The sequence below is a fragment of the Trachemys scripta genome, chromosome 1 (assembly GCF_013100865.1).
Source record: "Trachemys scripta elegans isolate TJP31775 chromosome 1, CAS_Tse_1.0, whole genome shotgun sequence".
NCBI classification, from domain to species: domain Eukaryota; kingdom Metazoa; phylum Chordata; order Testudines; family Emydidae; genus Trachemys; species Trachemys scripta.
The window spans coordinates 23,026,156-23,045,417 of record NC_048298.1 but is presented as its reverse complement, the minus strand read 5'-3'; the positions used below and the strand labels follow the sequence as shown (position 1 = coordinate 23,045,417).

General features: G+C 41.7%; 1 protein-coding gene across 11 annotated transcripts in view; it reads right to left on the bottom strand.

Annotated features, from left to right (window-relative positions):
• MAGI2 (membrane associated guanylate kinase, WW and PDZ domain containing 2) overlaps window positions 1-19,262 on the bottom strand; it is a 1,117,725-nt gene that overhangs the window by 23,382 nt on the left and 1,075,081 nt on the right. For all 11 annotated transcript variants that reach the window (XM_034765732.1, XM_034765767.1, XM_034765757.1 and 8 more), the window contains one exon: window positions 765-903. In XM_034765732.1, the coding sequence (XP_034621623.1) occupies window positions 765-903 (139 nt within the window). The remainder of the gene's footprint in view (window positions 1-764; window positions 904-19,262) is intronic.

The following is a 19,262-nucleotide window of genomic DNA, read 5'->3' as shown; positions in this document are numbered from 1 at the left end:
ATACATTTCAAGATATCACTAAATACATACTTATATAACATACACCATTGCAGTCTGTCAGGTAACGAATATGTTTCAATATGGCTTGAAATTATACACACTTTTAAGAAGCCTTTTAAAAAGTTGGAGCAGAAAAAATTCCAAGGAAATACAAACACAAAACAAAATTTAAAAATAAAATTAAAGGGTCCTATTACCACTTCCAAAAGAGCAAATGCTGTCTCTTTATTCAGAATTGACTTTTATTATGTCATCCATGTAAATTCTTGGTTGTCTGATAAATGAGAAAGCTTAAGAAATAAATTATAAAATGAACACTACAGGCTCACGCTTGCACAACTGAAGTCAGTGGGAGTTTTGCCATGGAGTGGAATCAGCCCCAATGACTCCAAATGTACAGAGAAATACCAATAGAAGTGTATTAGAAGGGATTGTTTTATCAAGCAAGATTATAAGAATGCATCAGCAACTTCTAGCACACTCAGAGATGCCGCTAAAGAGTTCAAAGTGCTCCTACCAGTAGATATATTTTAAGTATTGCCTGTACAGGGTTGGCATAGCTGAAAATGATGTGTTCATATCTTCCGCACCAGTACAAGAAAGCACTTAAGCATGCTCATAAGTCCACCCATATTCAGGAAAGCACGTAAGTATGTGCTTAAGTGCTGTGATCTAAATGTGTAATTGATACTTAGTATACAATAAATGTAATTTTAATACACACACACACAGAGAGAGAGAGAGAAAAAAATAATGAAACCCACCATATTCTGGAACCTGGCCTGTTCCGCGCTTTAACAAAAGCCGCACTCTCCTGCCACCAGACTTGATTAGCTCTATTGCTCTGGCATGTGTCATATCCCTTGTACTTTCCCCATTGATTTCAATTATTTGATCCCCCACCTGTCAGGTAAGAAAAATATCAAATCAGGCAAAAATTGCAATAAAATGAACATTTAAAAAAAAGGCATATTCAGTGGATCACAGGTTTCCTGAATGACAGCCAGACACATCCAGGTACATTTGTTCCTATCTATCTGAAGGACAGAATCAACAGACTAAACCTGCAGAATGGATTCTGAGTATGGAATATTATGTTGCTCATCTTTTGTTAAAATTAATGTATTGTGGTTGTAACATGTCTCATGCCTTCTATACAAAAAAGGTTTTTTTGACTGCTTGATGTGCTGGAGTCACTGGAAACTTTTCCATCTCTTCTGTGTTTTACTGGATTGATTATCACTGAAAGCAGTACTGTATTGGCTTTGCTGTTGTCACACAGGACCCTGAAGTTAATGGTATAGACACACTGGCCTATCAGTGATGATATCAAAATCATGTTAAATGAGCATCATCCCATTTTAAAGTACCATTTGAAGCGCTAATATTAAGTAAATTAGGAAAGTTTGGCGTCCCAAGCTAATTCTTTCGTAGGTTAAATAGAAACATCATGGTGCTTGTGAGATCATATATTGAATTGTGCATTCATAAAAAACTGCCCTGCTCTTTCTAAATGATGGACTAGTATAGTCTAATGAACCGAGAACTATAGTGGGACCAACAAACCACTGAGTTCTACTTCTAGCTCTGTTGCCACTGATTTGCCATTTGACTGATGTCCACAGTCAGGTTCATTATTATTTCTATCAGCCTTTGTTTCCTTTTCCATAAAATGGGGCGATTTACTTACCAGCCGCACAAGAGGTGTTGTGAGGATTAATTTGCTCATGTTTGTATGTTCTTTTGAAGCAGTTGGGTTATTTAATAATTAGTTTTATTAAAGGAATCTGTCACTACTCAAAATTGAAACGTGGATGCAAATTGGTATACATTTCACAGCAGTTTCTAAGACATTAGTTTTTCTTTTGCATGTGGTATATTAATCATATATGTTAGCCATAATGGGGAAACTATAAGAGATTCATACCTTGGGTTTAATTCAGGTAAGTGGATACTTATCTAACTTCTGAAAATCTTGAGGCTGCTAAATTGGTGTAGGGCTCTGTGTTTTGGCCCAGGCCTGATGCTCTCTGGCTGGCTACCAGCAGCTCAGTTTTTTAGCTTCAGCTGCCTTGAATGGATCTAATATCAAGTCCTGCCTGTCCTGATGTTTGCTGTCTTAAAGTGGTACAGACACAGGACCTGCAAGCTTCTGCAGCTCCTCTTCCCTTTAGCTTGTCCCTGTTCCCATTATGCAAGGGGTAGTGGGACTGAGGAAAGCCAGAGACAGCGAGGGACCGACCAGACGGCTAAGCAAACTGACCAAATGCTAGAGAGTAAGCGGGTCTGATGGCTATGCAGCAGCACACTCATTAATGCAGGATCAGGTTCCCAAAGGTTTCTGCCTATCACTTTTATCTTGTGCTCGTATGAGTAACACTCTGCACCAGCTCTCAGCAGTATCAAATCTTTTCCGCATTTTACAGCCTAAAGTACATCACATGTAAAAATAAGTATTTGCATATTGTATATGTACAGTTCACACCCCTTTGTAATATGTCTAACCCATAGCCACTTGCAGTCCCCACACTCCTGTCACCCTCCCAGTTTTGGTACCTATTTGAGTCTGCTTCCACTGTCTTAGGGTACGTCTATACCCAGCCGCTAGTTCGGCGGCTGGCAATCGAACTTCTGGGTTCGACTTATCGCGTCTTGTCTGGACGCGATAAGTCGAACCTGGAAGTGCTCGCCGTCGACTGCAGTACTCCAGCTAGACGAGAGGAGTACCGCGGAGTCGACGGGGGAGCCGCGGAGTCGACGGGGGAGCCTGCCTGCCACGTGTGGACCGAGGTAAGATCGAACTAAGGTACTTCGAACTTCAGCTACGTTATTCACGTAGCTGAAGTTGCGTACCTTAGTTCGATTTGGGGGGTTAGTGTAGACCAAGCCTTACTGAGAAGAGCTGACTTTCGCAGAGACTTCACATCTTCTCAATGATTAGGGGAGAGATTGCTTTCAGCCATATCTGGTCAGCATGGGAGAAATTGGTAGAGAAAGTGTGTATATAAAAGCAAATCTGATGTGGTTCATGCAATGCAATTACACAGCCTCCCCCTCATTTTGCAGGACAGTTATATCAACAATGTGGCTAAGCGACCGGTCGGTGAGCACGCTATTAGCAGCACATCAGCCCTTTTGTTAATATTTGCAGCTGTGCTGAAGAAACCACCAATTCATTTTGCCTGTAACCAAACTCCAAAATGCAGCACTGGATGATATCGGAAGGAGCAGTGGCAATATAAACAAGATGCAGTTGCTGAAGATCAGCGACTCAGGAAGAATCACTAGGAAAACAGCGGTGTAGGTTAAACAATAGTATTTATCAGTGCTAGGACAGCTTGTCTGCTTTGTTGTAGCTCAACAGGACCAGAACTCTATTTACCTGCATCTAGAGGCTTCTCACAGTGGGAGGTACTTGACTGCTGGTCATGTGTATCTAATTTTAAAGTGACTGTACCAAATGTATTGTAGGGAGGAATACAGAGAGACTATGAAGACTGTATGATGTCATGCCCTGAGCAGAGAAGTGCCAGTGCAGATACAACGGAAGAGGTGTTTTTAAAACTCCTTGATTAAAACCCTTTGTAGGTAGGCACTCAGGAAAATTATGGTTCAGAGTACAGTCCTTCTTGTAAAGCCCATAGCAACTCCTCTGCACTCCTGAGTGGACAGAGATTTTAATCCATTTTAATATGGAAAAAGGTTAAGTTAATATCATATTCTCCCCCTGCCTCTGCTGGTTGCCCTTGTTTTGGTCTCATTGGCCATACTGAAGAAAATAACTTGCTATTAAAATAACCTTTTATATATTTAATGGATTAAAATATTTCTTTCAACATAGGCAGCAAATAGCTGAGTCACTACGGAGTTTTCAACTTGTTTTAAAATATAAAAGAATGCGAAAATAACATGAGATGTTTTAAAAGGGCCAAAATCCTAGTCCAACTAATTAACATCTCAAGGGGAAATTGGTCCCCTTTGTTGGGGCACTTGGGCCAGATTTTCAAGAGAGCTCAGTTCTCCTTTAGGCACCTAAATGAAGTGGCCAGGTTTTAAAGCATGCTCATCGCCCAGCAGTTCCTATTGAGAGCAAAGGAAAGTGCTGCAGGCAGAATGCCTTTGAACATCTGGCCACTTCATTTAGGGGCTGAACGGGAGCTGTCTGAAAATCTGACCATTATTGTAAAGTGGCATTTCTGCAAAAGTCAGCTGTCTCTCAGGAAGGCATGAGACCTCAGCCACAGAGCAACCGTTTTCCACTTGGAGGTCTTAAAAATGTATACAAAGTTTATAGGGTAATGTACCAACATCGTCCTTGTACATTTAGTCACTCTGGCCCAGATCCACAAAGGTATTTAAGCACCTAACTCCCATGCTTAGGTGCCTATGTCCAAGTTTTAGCCTCCACTTGGAGTCACAAAACTCCCGCTTGGCTGCTGCCTAACCCTGAAAACACCTAAACTCACTCAGTGCCTAAGTTTTTGCAGTAGAAGTTCCCTAGCTGCCAGAGTTTCTGCCTCTGGGTATGTGCACTGTTGCCTCACTCAAGGCACTCAGGCATCTATTTCCTGCCTAACCCCAGAGTGATCCATGAACCAGGAAATGTTCATTTCACCCCTGGGGCCCAATTGGGTAGGTTGCCTCTTAGCACGCCTGCTGGATTTTCTAGGTGCCTACAAGTTAGGCATTGTGACAATCAGCATTGCCATGCCTCAGGCCTGGTCTGCACTACACAGTTAGTAAGGCAGCGTACATTGACCTAATTATGTCAGTGTACACACTGACACACCTGTTGCAGAGGTAAGGAGGCAGTGGGCGGGCTGGCTGGCTGCCCCCAGAAGTTGATGTTATACGGGGGAAATGGAGTGCTGCAGACTGGTCCCTCCCTATCAACAAGCCACAGGAGGAGGGTTGGGCCAGTCTGGTACCCACAGAAGATGTGCATGGAGGGAGGAATCTCACATGAGAAGACTTCTCAAGGCCATGGGAGAGACAGGGCCTGCAGGAGTAAAGGTTATTTTCTGTGTTTATTATGTGAGGCCTGTGAAGAAAGGAGTGGTGTTAAGTGGGGAAGGCATAAAATGATCTGGATAGTCCCTAAATGGTTTAGATAAACATCCCCACCTTTCTGGAAATGTATATCTGAACCAAACCTCAAATCCCTGGAGAATTAGCATCTGGTACTAACATGTCGTGTTGGTGTAATTTTTTGTGTGGCAGACCGCAAGAGCACTTGCACCCCAATCCCCAGTTTTCAAAGGCACAGATAGCATGCAGGGTTTGGAGAATGTAGCCCTTGGAATTCAATATTTTGGCCTCATAAAGCCACAGATTGTGGCTTCCAATCTTTTACATTAATTTTTTTCTTTAAGAACAGCTTCACACGGGATCTGCATGCAGAGTTATAATGAAAGCAGCCCATCTGATGGCTGTTTGATGGCCTATGTGAAATGAGTTAGTGGTCTCATTCCAGTTCCCAGCAGGCAAGCATTGCAGCACAATAACCACCCCTGCAATTGGCACTAACAGTGATTTGTAACCTTCTTGGCAGTCTCAACAAAAAGGACAAGGCATGAATGAGTTATTTTCCCCTCCCTCAGAATATTCCCACCAGTTTAAGGATGACGCCCATTGGCAGGTCACTGTGGGAAGCTTGCATGGCTGCTGCCTGTGCTGTACTTATTCTGTGGAAATGCAGTCTCCAGGGCTAAGAATCTGGAAACTTTCATAAGCATTAATTTTATGTGATGTTTCTTTTTTAAAAGAATGTAGCTCTGGCAGAATTTTTAGCACTAGTCGAGATAAATACCTATCAGAATCCACTAATTTATCTACTGACATGATTCAATTAATGAACAAAATGCTACTGTACTGTATTCCAATAATGTTTAAGCATAAAAATAAACATTATTCATTTTTCCTGGCATATTAATTTATTGAATGTACTTATGAAACTAGTGTGCATGGGGGAGAGTTGTCCCTAAAAAAAAGTCTGTTTCAGTTCAAGTTAATTCATATTCTCCATCCATGCATAAAAACAACTGAGCTATGAAATTGGGCAGCATGTTTTCTGGCAATAATGAGAAGATAATATTCCTATGGAGTATTTAAGCGACATCACTATTGATAGGTTAATTAGAAATAAAAATGTGAAGCTTTCTTAAGTCATTAGAATAAAGAGCCTCCAGCATGTGACTTTTGTTACACACTTTTTGAACTATCCTTATTTTATACTTAAGTAATTAATACTTGTCTTGTGAACAGAAGCCAACCAGCACATACAATCAGAATTTTAAACATGTTCAGCACAAGGAGACAATGTATATAGCTGCTATGTGGCAAAAAAGGATGTTTGTGTTTTTATATATTTTGAAACTATTCACACCAGCCTACCTTAAACTTGCCTCAGCTACTATGCAATTCTTGAATAAATATGTCTGTGTCATTAGAGGTGCAGAGTTTCCCTGCTGCACAGAAATGACTGTAATTGCATGTGCAGGCTTTCAATCTATGTTAAATAGGGAAATCTAGTGGTAAAAGCAGCCCCTGATGACTTTTTGCAGAGGGCATTACTGTCTGCCATCTTATTAATGCATTGTATAATTAAACCTCTTGAAAGAGACTAATTATCTTCAGAAAAATACCAGCCCCCACTTATATGGGCATTATATTTTACAATTGAAACATGTTTTTAACATTATTTATTATGGCATACATTTCTTCTCACTTAAACTGAAAGACTAAGGACTTGTCCACACTGGGAAATTTACTAGAGTAGCTATTCTGGAATAGATCTTTTTCAATAAGTGTAGACAATAAACTCCTTACTTCACTGCCTGGAGGTCGGCATGGAATAGTCAGATGCTGTGCAAGCTTGCTCACAGCAGGGTGGTGTTGCTGCATCAAAAACATTTGAGCAAAGTTATCAGAGGTACCCAGTTACAGTGTAGGTTATGATGTGGACTGGACTGAGACCCTCAGAATAATTTCATACATAAGCAGGAATGTACTTTTTTGGGAGGAATGGATGACAACGTGTGTGTCCTCACCTTTCCATCTTTCAGCAGACACTTGGGAGGGAGGAAAAGAGGAAGGCAGCAAAGTGGGGTGTCTGAGGCTGCTGCCTTGAGAAGCACTAATTCTGTCTTCCTTCTGCTGACAATCAGCTACTGAAGTGGGCAGAGAAAAGGCCGCAACAGTGGGCATTGCTCTACCTCCTGGGCAGGCATGAAGTTGCTCAGTGCTTGGTCCCAACAAGTTCATATGCGCAGACATGAGGGAGTCCAATGGGGCAGGGAGGGATCTGAGCTAGCTGCAAAAAAGAAATGGAGCCTTAGCCCTCTACCAAGCAACAGCTCCAGCTTTTACTCTCTACTCACCCTCCATAGAGGTTCAGGTACAGGGGAGGGGAGCCATTGAGGACCACAAGCTAGTGTAAGGGGAGGGAAAATCTTGGGGGAAGGGAGTTTGGGGAACACAAGCTTGGGGTGAGGAAAGCTGAGGGGAAAATTGAAGGCATAATGGGGTGTATGTGGCAGAGGGACAGTTGTCAGGACAAGGAGAATTTTGTCAAGAGAAACTGGAAATTGGAAGGAGGAATGAGTGAGTGTGTTTGAGAAGACTGAGGTGTTCATGGATAGTGATGGTGGGTTATGAAATGGGGTTCGTACTGCTGAAGGGCCTTGGGAGAAGACCAGAGCAGCTCAGGGTCTGCTGAAGGTCTACGTGTGCTCGCCAACTTTGCTGGCAAAATTGCACTGCTGCCCATAAACTAAGCCGAATTTGGCTTTCAAAGTTGAAAGGCTAGTTCATTCTCTAACTGTACTTAATGGACATACTTTTAAAATTATTTTAACAGAGTAACATGATATAATGTTAGTAGGATGTAGTAGAGCCTTTCACCTCCATGTCATGTATCCAAACCCACAGAGACTGTTAGGCCCTTGCTACATTAGAGACCTTACAGTAGCACAGCTGTACCAATGCAGCGGCGCCACTGTAAGCTCTCCCATGTAGCTGCTCTATGCCGATGGGAGAGAGCTCTCCCATTCAAATAATTAAACCACCTCCAACCAGCAGTGGTAGCTATGTTGGTGGGAGAGTGTCTCCTGCTGACATAGCACTGTCCACCCAGGCAGTTCTGTTGGTATAACTTATGTCACTCAGAGGGGTGGTTTTTTCATACCCCTGAGTGACATAAGTTATACCAACAAAAGTGCTAGTGTAGACACAGCCTTAGTAAATGAAAGTTTTCTGATAACTGTCTGGTGTTCTCAATCCTGTTTTCAATGGACAAGTCATCTCAGTCTAGTTCCCATTAGATAATCATCGGAACCATGGTTAGAAAGACTACATAAAGGCCAAACACTGAATGCATATGGAGACAGAAACCCTCTGGTCACTCCTATAGGTTCTCTCTCCAACTCAGGGTTGAGGCAGTGTGAGAAATTTTGCAGAGGTGCTGCTCATGCTGTACCTGTTCTAGGGTAGAGGATTTCAGTCATCAGGGCTGCTATTTGGCATCTTTCCTGAGCAATATTTTAAAAAATACTCTTCATGTTATGCATAATTTCCTAAAGTTTATGATAATTCACATCATGCATCAGGAAATCTTTATCATTCTCCTAGAAAATGCAGGTTTAAGTACAGTATCTGCCTGACATTTTATTTGTAAAATTGTACATAAAACCATATTAAGCAGATATTAACTCAACATTCTTTTCCTTATCTGGTTACAAGGATTTTGTTATTAGTCACAGAGTTATAAAGATGTTTGTAATGAGTGAAGCTGAACACATTTCTGAGAGAATGAAGTTAATCACATTTGTGAATGAAGTATCTTTTTTGCTTACTTTTCCACAAATGATCTCTATAAAATGTATTCAGCTTTTGAGAATGATGCTGTCATATGGCTCACTTGTGGCTAATTCTCTCATGATTTATTAAGCCTTCATACTGCTGAAATATATTTACTATCCTAGAGAAACTCATTTTACATTTCTTTGCTGTATATACACATTTTTTTGTCTATGTGTCAATACAAACTTCCTTGGGTATTGCCATTTGTACTAAAATAGCATGCTGGCTTACTATGCTCTGGGCTAGCATGCAGCTAATATGCTTGAATATCCCAACCTAATTCCCAGAATTCTGATCAATCACACCCCAATCTCTCTACAAGCAAGGCTGGATAGTGATGGATGAAGTAAGGACTTGGCATTTGAATGAAAGTGCCCCAGGGGGACTGACAATTCAGAGGGAAAGGGCAGCTAAATGTTGGTCTGTACCACTAGGGTAGACTGCAAATCACTAGATAATGGCAGCAACTAAAGAATGTGCTGTCTTAGTGTATTTCTTTGTCATGATGTTTCTGAAAATCATTAAAAACTGCTTTCTATGTGGGTAATTTATAAAGAGAAATAGAAGATGCACATCAAGGTATAATGTAAGCCACATAAGCCCAGTATAATACAGAATTAAAAATAACAGCAAGTGCAACAGATAGAAACAAATAATAACTAGTTCTTATGTAGCATCTCCAAGTGCTATACAAAGCAGGAAAGTATTATCCCCATTTTACAGATGGGGAAACTGAGAGGTGAAGGGACTTGTCCAAGGATGCTGGTGGCAACATCATGAATAAAACCCAGGTCTCCTGAGTCCCAGTCTACTGCACTATCCACTAGGCCATGTAGTCTGTTGCTGTGCACAAGGGACATTCTTGCCATAACAAAGACTAAGGCACTTCCATGAAACTGCAGATTTAGGTAATTCAAAATCAAATCCAGACATTCAGTAAAATGGGGGAAGAGGGGAAATTACTAAAATGGGAGGGGAGAATTACTATTTCAAATATTTTTATAGCAACAACACAGCCACTGAAGAGCGCTGGCAAACTTTCACCTGCTCTCCTCACACAATTTTTGCATATCTTATAAAATTTGGTTTTCTATAGTATCTTTCATACTAAATGTATGTCAAAAGGATTTACAAACCAATGGGTCAGATACAAGACAGCATATTCTGCTTTCAGTTACATCGCTGTAAATCTGGAGTAAATTTATTGTGTTTTATAGACTTTGGCACAGGTAATTCTATGTATGTCTAAGCAAATACAGCAGCTGTTATAAACAACAGTAGCAGGCAAGTGGAAAGCAAAAAGGCATCTTCTACTAGGACTGGTTGAAAATTTTCTGTTGAAACTTTTTTTTTCTCAATAGAAAATTGAGCTTTCAATTAAATGAATATTTTTGCAAAAACACAAACACAAACATTTCAATGCAAAAATGATGAACAGGTGCTCAGTGGAGTTGTAGTTCACGTGCCTCATGCCTCCATTCTCCAACCTGGGCTGCATTCCCCAGCCAGATTACATCTCCCATAATGCACTGTCGGAGGGGAGACTGGGTTGCATCTTGGGAAATGTAATCTGGTCTGGGATTCTGGTTCCTAGAGGGGAATAGGGGCGTAAGGCACCACAGCAGCAATTTTTAATTGAAATTTTCAGTTTTCAGTTTTAGACATTTTTTGCCAAAAAGTTGTAATTTTCTTCAGGGAAATAAACACCATTTTTTGACCAGTTCTGTGCTTCTCAGTCTTGTAAAGTGCTGAGTGCTGCAAAAGTACATAGCATGGTGCAGGACTGGGCACAAAAAATGTTAGGTTCCTGAGAGTAAATATACTTCATAGACAACACATAGCCTTTGATATCTTGCCACTTGTTGAGTTCAGTTACATTATTTCCCCCCTCTTCCAGGCAGTACTTTAAATTGTTTCATCTCCTCTGTGTTCTTAGTGTATCTTTCATAAGTGAATGTCTCACATCGCCTCGCTAATGCTTTCAGTTCCATCAGCCTTGTACACTCAGCTTTCTTAGTTTATTTATTGCTACCGAGTCAATTGACCCAGCCATTGACCTCACCTGTGTAGGATTTTCACATCCTCCGAACCTTTGTAGTGCTTTCTCACCTTCTTCCCTCTGTTTTCTTTTTTTATGTATTTGCTAAATAGGCTCCAACACAACAGGTCCTGAAGCATATTGCACTTTTCATACTTTGCAAGCCCTCAACTTTGACAAGTTTTTTTCCATTTCCCACACCTCTTTTCCATGCTTTGATTTCAGAGATACAGTGCCAAATTGTCCGCTACCCAGGAACTACCTGCACAGGGGAGAGGAAGCTCCTGGAGGTTCACCTTGTGAAGATTTTGTCCTATTGTTCCTATTTATGTTTTTTTCCCCCTGCACTTGCATTGTGAGTGAGCAGGGGATGAGACCCACCCATAGGATAGTTGCTGAATAGTGTGGAGGTCGGGTTCACTACACTTGCTCATGATAGCACAGTTCACTTGCCTCAGCCTTGCTCATGACAGCACAGCTGAGCTCCCAGCAGCTACTCAAGAAACATGACATGTAAAGTAAAGGTTATTCTGAACATGAAGGGATAACTTGCTTGAAATATTATTGTCTGGGTCAGAAATATTTTCTACCAGAAAATCCCTGCATATCTCCAGGGGGATGATAGCAGAGAGTAGCCATCTCCTGCTCACATGTCCCTTGCCTTTCCCCTTTTCATGCATGGAGTCCACGTCCTATGGGGACAGGGGTTGGGGCTGACTTTGGCAGGATTGGCAGAAAGAGGGGCAGGCTGGCAGGGTAAGTCTCCTTGTTGTCTTCATCATCCAGAATATTAAACACATTGTAGTACAGCTGTTAGGGAGGTTTAATAACCTCAGAATCAGCAGCTGTCTGACTATAAAAAAGATGAGTCTATATCATTTAAGATTGCAGTTAAAATGCAACCAATTAAATGGAACCCCAATGGATCACCATTTTCCCTCCAATGATTTATGGGTTGATGGGTACTGGTAGTGCTGTTGGAAAGTACATTTAATTAATTAGTTAAAATTACTTCTGTTTCACTGCTCTACAGCCAAAATGCTTTTGAAATAAATGTAGTCAAACTTTACTAATTCTGGGTCACTGAGAACGAAAATGATGCTTAAAATTGTTGATTGGCTCTAGTTTTCAAGATATGCTATTGGGTCAGTATATACGACCCTTGACTTGGGAATGGCGGAGGATAAGTGAGTTATAAAGGGAAGAGATGTCAATTTAAACCAGAAATGACTAAAATACATCTTTGACTGGATCTATGAATAAATCTATGACTGGGTTTGGACAGTACTTGCTTTTTAGGCAAAGCAATGAATGATGCAATCTGAAGCTGGTATTGCATCATACATTATATTAATTGCATCATGTTATTCCTAGAAGTCATGAATGATGCAATCATAATGAAGCTTACATCACTCTGCTGAACAAATTGCCCAATATCAGCTCTAGAAATCATACAGTGTTGTGCTCTCTTATTTGTCAGTGTTTGATTTTGCAAAGGGACACATTTCTGTTTAGCCAAAGTGAGCAGAGATGCCTCGTACTTGTGTGAACAGTGCAGATAACTTCTGCTATGTTTGTGGTGAAGTGACTTTTGCATCACAAAAGTGCAGTATAACCACTATGGTTAAGAAAGCCTATCACCTTTATTTTGGCTGCAAAATTGGAGATCAGGACAAGAGGTGGGCCCCACAGATATGCTGCAACACTTGTGCAACAAATCTTCGCCAGTGGTTAAACAGGAAAAGGAAATCTATGCCTTTTGCAGTGCCAATGATTTGGAGAGAGCCAACAGCTCATACCAGCAATTGTTACTTCTGCATGGTGCCTCCAGTTGGGAAAGGTGTGTCAAAGAAGAAAAACTGGACTGTGCATTATCCAAACATTCCATCAGCTATATGCCCAGTACCCCACGGAGAAGGACTGCCGGTTCCTGATGCACCAGAATCATTCTCACTTGAGTCAGACGAGGAAGAAGATGAAACTTCTGGTCCTGAACCATCAATGTCACAGGACCCACATTTTCTCCCATCCTCCTCCTCTGAACCACACCTCATAACACAAGGTGAACTGAATGACCTTGTCAGGGATTTGGAACTATCCAAGAGTAAGGCAGACCTGTTGGGCTCCAGACTACAGCAGTGGAATCTTCTGGCGGGTGATGTTAGGGTTTTCATGTTCCGTGACCGTCAAAAGGATCTTGTCCCATTCTTCTTCATGGAAGGTGATCTTGTAGCCTGTAACAACATCGATGGTGTGATGGCAGCCCTCAACATCGTTCACGACCCAGATGAGTGGAGACTGTTCATTGATTCATCAAAGACGAGTCTGAAAGCTGTTTTATTGCATAATGGCAATGTTTTGCCATCAATTCCAGTTGGTCATGCAGTCCATATGAAGGAAACCTATGAAAACATGAAACAACTTTTGAGGTGCATAAACTATGACCAACATCAGTGGCAGCTTTGTGGTGATTTGAAGATTGTTGCTCTCTTGCTTGGTCTGCAGACTGGATACACAAAGTACTGCTGTTTTCTCTGCGAATGGGATAGTCGTGCAAGAGATTCCCACTACGTCAAGAAAGATTGGGCACTCCGACAGTCATTGGAGCCTGGGAGGAAAAGTGTTCAGCATCCACCACTTGTTGAATAAGGAAGATTTTGTTACCACCCTTACACATCAAGCTGGGTCTGATGAAGAACTTTGTCAAGGCCATTGACAAAACACAAGCAGCTTTCAAGTACCTCCGTGGAAAATTTCCAAGGTTAAGTGAAGCTAAGCTAAAGGAAGGTGTCTTTGTTGGTCCTCAGATTCGTGAACTTCTTCAAGATGATGCATTTGACTATGCACTACGTGGCAAGGAAAAGACGGCAAGCCTTCCAGTTAGTGGCAATAAATTTTCTCGGAAACAACAAGGCAGGCAACTACAGGTTGTTGGTGGAAAACCTCCTCAAGGCATACAAAAGCCTTGGTTGCAATATGTCATAAAAGATACATTTTTTGCATTCTCATCTAGATTTTTTTTCCACCGAACTGCGGAGCAGTGAGTGGCGAGCGATTTCACCAGGACATTGCAACAATAGAGAAACACTATCAGGGCAAATGGAGCCCATCAATGCTTGCAGACTATTGCTGGACAGTGACAAGAGATGCTCCATTTAATGAATACAAGAGACAAGCCAAGAAGTGCCGAGTAGACACCGAATAGGACTAAACTATGTACATAATAGTTTTTTGCCTTTTGTTTCATAATAAATTGTATTTATATAACCCTTTTGCTGATTTTTAAAGTGTTACATAAACAGGACAGGTGAAATATTATCATGTAAAGCAACCATAAACACATGAAAAGACCTAGGTTTACAATTTATGATTAAAACTCTACTAACTACACAATATACATAGACATAAAATGTAAAAACTTAAATATCTTAGAAACAGTAGCCAATCAGTTGTTTTAATTGTCATATTTGAATTCAGCACATCAAAATACATAATAAATAGCACATTTTATCTCTGAAGCAGATGACTTCTCAAAAATTGTAGACCAGTGTAATTCAAAGAAGCATCATATGCCTCCCTTTGTTTTGGTTTATTTTTGAGTCTCCCCTTCTATCTTTTCTCCATTCTTTTCTGTTGTCCCCTCTCTCAAAATCTAGGCATCTGTAATTAATTTAAATTTTTGCTTCAATTATATTCCCTAGTAAGCTATCCTTTGTGTTTATTACCCTTTGCAGAAGATGGTTACACTCACATTCTTTATTTAGATTGATTTCTCTAATTTATTAGATTTTGTTTCTAAGATTTCAAATTCTGCAGATATAATATTCCAGGAAAGAGGATTACTGTGCTGGGATGGGCTTCATCTATCAAATACTGGGAAGATCATCTTTGTACATCATACGGCTAATGTGATAAGCAGAGCTTTAAACTAGATCTTATGGGGCCTGGCCAATGCACATCTAGCTTCAAGTAAGGAAGTCAAGGGGAAGGGGCTAAATTCTTGAGAAGGGACCAGAAATCACAATGCATTAAAGAGGCAAGAAGTAAAGTAACAGGGCAGTCTGCAAAACATCTTTGATGCCTGCATACCAATGCAAGGGAACAAGCAGGATGAACTGGAAGTCATGGTATATGAAGAAAATTATGACTTAATTTGCATTGCAGAGACTTGGTGGGACAACTCCCATGACTGGAGTAGCAGCATTGAGGGATATAGCTTGTTCCAGAAGGACAGATATGAGAAAAAAAGAGGAGGCATTCTGCTGTACATCAAGAATGTATACACTTGCTCCAAGAGGAAGTAAGCAGAGACCTATTGAGAGTCTCTGGTGAGGCTAAAAAAGGAAAAGAATAGTAGTGATGTTATGGATAAGGGGGTCTATTATAGCCACCAAATCAAAACAAGGAAGTGGATGAGGCAGGTAACAAGCAGGTAACAAGATTAGCTAATACACATGAGCTAGTATTAATGGAGATTTTTCACTTCTCTGATAGTTTTTGGAAGACTATTACAGAAAAACATATTATGTCCAAGCTCTTAGCATGTAGAAGGGACAACTTTCTAATTCAGAAAGTTTTGGAAACAGTTAGGGCGGTTATCCATTTTGGAATTGGTGTTGACCAATAGGGATGAATTAGTTGTGAATGTGAATGTGGTTGGGACTTGGGAGGAAGTAATCATGATGTGATAGAATTCAAGATCGACGGGGACAGGTGAGCAAAGCCCACAGGTAAGTGGGGAGCATGGAGACCGGGGAGATGGGTCGGAAATGAGAGGGAGTGTGGGCTATATTGGCAGAGAGAAAGGAGGGTCAGGACAAAACTGGGAGGAAAGATCAAACCAGTATCTTAGATGCCTATATACAAATGCGAGAAGTATGGGGAATAAGCAGGAAGAACTGGAAGTGCTAATAAATAAATACAACTATGACATTGTTGGCATCACTGAAACTTGGTGGGATAATACACATGATTGGAATGTTGGTGTGGATGGGTACAGCTTGCTCAGGAAGGATAGACAGGGGAAAAAGGGAGGAGGTGTTGCCTTGTATATTAAAAATGTACACACTTGGACTGAGGTAGAGATGGACATAGGAGACGGAAGTGTTGAGAGTCTCTGGGTTAGGCTAAAAGGGGCAAAAAACAAGGGAGATGTCATGCTAGGAGTCTACTACAGGCCACCTAACCAGGTGGAAGAGGTGGATGAGGCTTTTTTCAAGCAACTAACAAAATCATCCAAAGCCCAAGATTTGGTGGTGATGGGGGACTTCAACTATCCAGATATATGTTGGGAAAATAACACAGCGGGGCACAGACTATCCAACAAATTCTTGGACTGCATTGGAGACAACTTTTTATTTCAGAAGGTTGAAAAAGCTACTGGGGGGAAGCTGTTCTAGATTTGATTTTAACAAATAGGGAGGAACTCGTTGAGAATGTGAAAGTAGAAGGCAGCCTGGGTGAAAGTGATCATGAAATCATAGAGTTTGCAATTCTAAGGAAGGGTAGAAGGGAGAACAGCAAAATAGAGACAATGGATTTCAGGAAGGCAGATTTTGGGAAGCTCAGAGAGCTGATAGGTAAGGTCCCATGGGAATCAAGACTGAGGGGAAAAACAACTGAGGAGAGTTGGCAGTTTTTCAAAGGGACACTATTAAGGGCCCAAAAGCAAGCTATTCCGCTGGTTAGGAAAGATAGAAAATGTGGCAAAAGACCACCTTGGCTTAACCACGAGATCTTGCACGATCTAAAAAATAAAAAGGAGTCATATAAAAAATGGAAACTAGGACAGATATATAAGGATGAATATAGGCAAACAACACAGGAATGCAGGGGCAAGATTAGAAAGGCAAAGGCACAAAATGAGCTCAAACTAGCTATGGGAATAAAAGGAAACAAGAAGACTTTTTATCAATACATTAGAAGCAAGAGGAAGACCAAAGACAGGGTAGGTCCACTGCTTAGTGAAGAGGGAGAAACAGTAACAGGAAACTTGGAAATGGCAGAGATGCTTAATGACTTCTTTGTTTCGGTCTTCACCGAGAAGTCTGAAGGAATGCCTAACATAGTGAATACTAATGGGAAGGGGGTAGGTTTAGCGGATAAAATAAAAAAAGAACAAGTTAAAAATCACTTAGAAAAGTTAGATGCTTGCAAGTCACCCGGGCCTGATGAAATGCATCCTAGAATACTCAAGGAGCTAATAGAGGAGGTATCTGAGCCTCTAGCTATTATCTTTGGAAAGTCATGGGAGACGGGAGAGATTCCAGAAGACTGGAAAAGGGCAAATATAGTGCCCATCTATAAAAAGGGAAATAAAAACAACCCAGGAAACTACAGACCAGTTAGTTTAACTTCTGTGCCAGGGAAGATAATGGAGCAAGTAATTAAGGAAATCATCTGCAAACACTTGGAAGGTGGTCAGGTGATAGGGAACAGCCAGCATGGATTTGTGAAGAACAAATCATGTCAAACCAATCTGATAGCTTTCTTTGATAGGATAACGAGCCTTGTGGATAAGGGTGAAGCGGTGGATGTGGTATACCTAGACTTTAGTAAGGCATTTGATACGGTCTCGCATGATATTCTTATCGATAAACTAGGCAAATACAATTTAGATGGGGCTACTATTAGGTGGGTGCATAACTGGCTGGATAACCGTACTCAGAGAGTTGTTATTAATGGTTCCCAATCCTGCTGGAAAGGCGTAACGAGTGGGGTACCGCAGGGGTCTGTTTTGGGACCGGCTCTGTTCAATATCTTCATCAACGACTTAGATACTGGCATAGAAAGTACGCTTATTAAGTTTGCGGATGATACCAAACTGGGAGGGATTACAACTACTTTGGAGGACAGGGTCATAATTCAAAATGATCTGGACAAATTGGAGAAATGGTCTGAGTTAAACAGGATGAAGTTTAACAAAGACAAATGCAAAGTGCTCCACTTAGGAAGGAAAAATCAATTTCACACATACAGAATGGGAAAAGACTGTCTAGGAAGGAGTACGGCAGAAAGGGATCTAGGGGTTATAGTGGACCACAAGCTAAATATGAGTCAACAGTGTGATGCTGTTGCAAAAAAAGCAAACATGATTCTGGGATATATTAACAGGTGTGTTGTGAGCAAGACACGAGAAGTCATTCTTCCGCTCTACTCTGCTCTGGTTAGGCCTCAGCTGGAGTATTGTGTCCAGTTCTGGGCGCCGCATTTTAAAAAAGATGTGGAGAAATTGGAAAGGGTCCAAAGAAGAGCAACAAGAATGATTAAAGGTCTTGAGAACATGATCTATGAAGGAAGGCTGAAAGAATTGGGTTTGTTTAGTTTGGAAAAGAGAAGACTGAGAGGGGACATGATAGCAGTTTTCAGGTATCTAAAAGGGTGTCATAAGGAGGAGGGAGAGAACTTGTTCACCTTAGCCTCTAAGGATAGAACCAGAAACAATGGGTTTAAACTGCAGCAAGGGAGGTCTAGGTTGGACATTAGGAAAAAGTTCCTAACTGTCAGGGTGGTTAAACACTGGAACAAATTGCCTAGGGAGGTTGTGGAATCTCCGTCTCTGGAGACATTTAAGAGTAGGTTAGATAAATGTCTATCAGGGATGGTCTAGACAGTATTTGGTCCTGCCATGCGGGCAGGGGACTGGACTCGATGACCTCTCGAGGTCCCTTCCAGTCCTATAATCTATGAAAAAAAAAAATCCTGAGGAAAGGAAGACACAAAAACAGCAAAACAAGGACATTGGACTTCAGATTTAAACCAACTCAGAGAAATAGTAGGTAAGGTCCCATGGAAAGACCAATTAGGAAGAAAAAGAGTTGAAGAAGGCTGGCAGTTCCTCAAAGATGTAATACAGTATTAGAGGCTCAACACCAAACTATTCCTATGCAGAAGAAAGATAAGAAGAGCCACAGGAGGCCAGCGGTGGCTCCAGGTACTAGCTCTCCAAGCGCGTGCCCGGGGCGGCAAACCGGGGGGGGGGCGCTGCCCTGCCGGTCCCTGCGAGGGCAGCAGTCAGGCATCCTTCGGCGGCATGCCTGCGGGAGGTCTGCCGGCCCTGCGGATTTGGTGGCAATTCGGCGGCAGGTACGCTGAAGCCGCGGGACCGGGGACCTCCTGCAGGCATGCCGCCGAACAGGAGCGTCGCCAGCTTTTCTGCCGTCCTAGGCAGTGGAAGGTCCCGCCCTGAAATGCTGCCCCTCACAGAGGCGGCGGAAGGTCCCGCCCCGAAATGCTGCCCCCCACAGAGGCGGCGAAGGTCCCGCCACCGAAATACCGCCACCGTCGCCGCCCCCCAAATTGTAGTGCCCTAGGCGACCGCCTAGGTCACCTAATGGGTTGCGCTGGCCCTACTGCCGAATCTGCG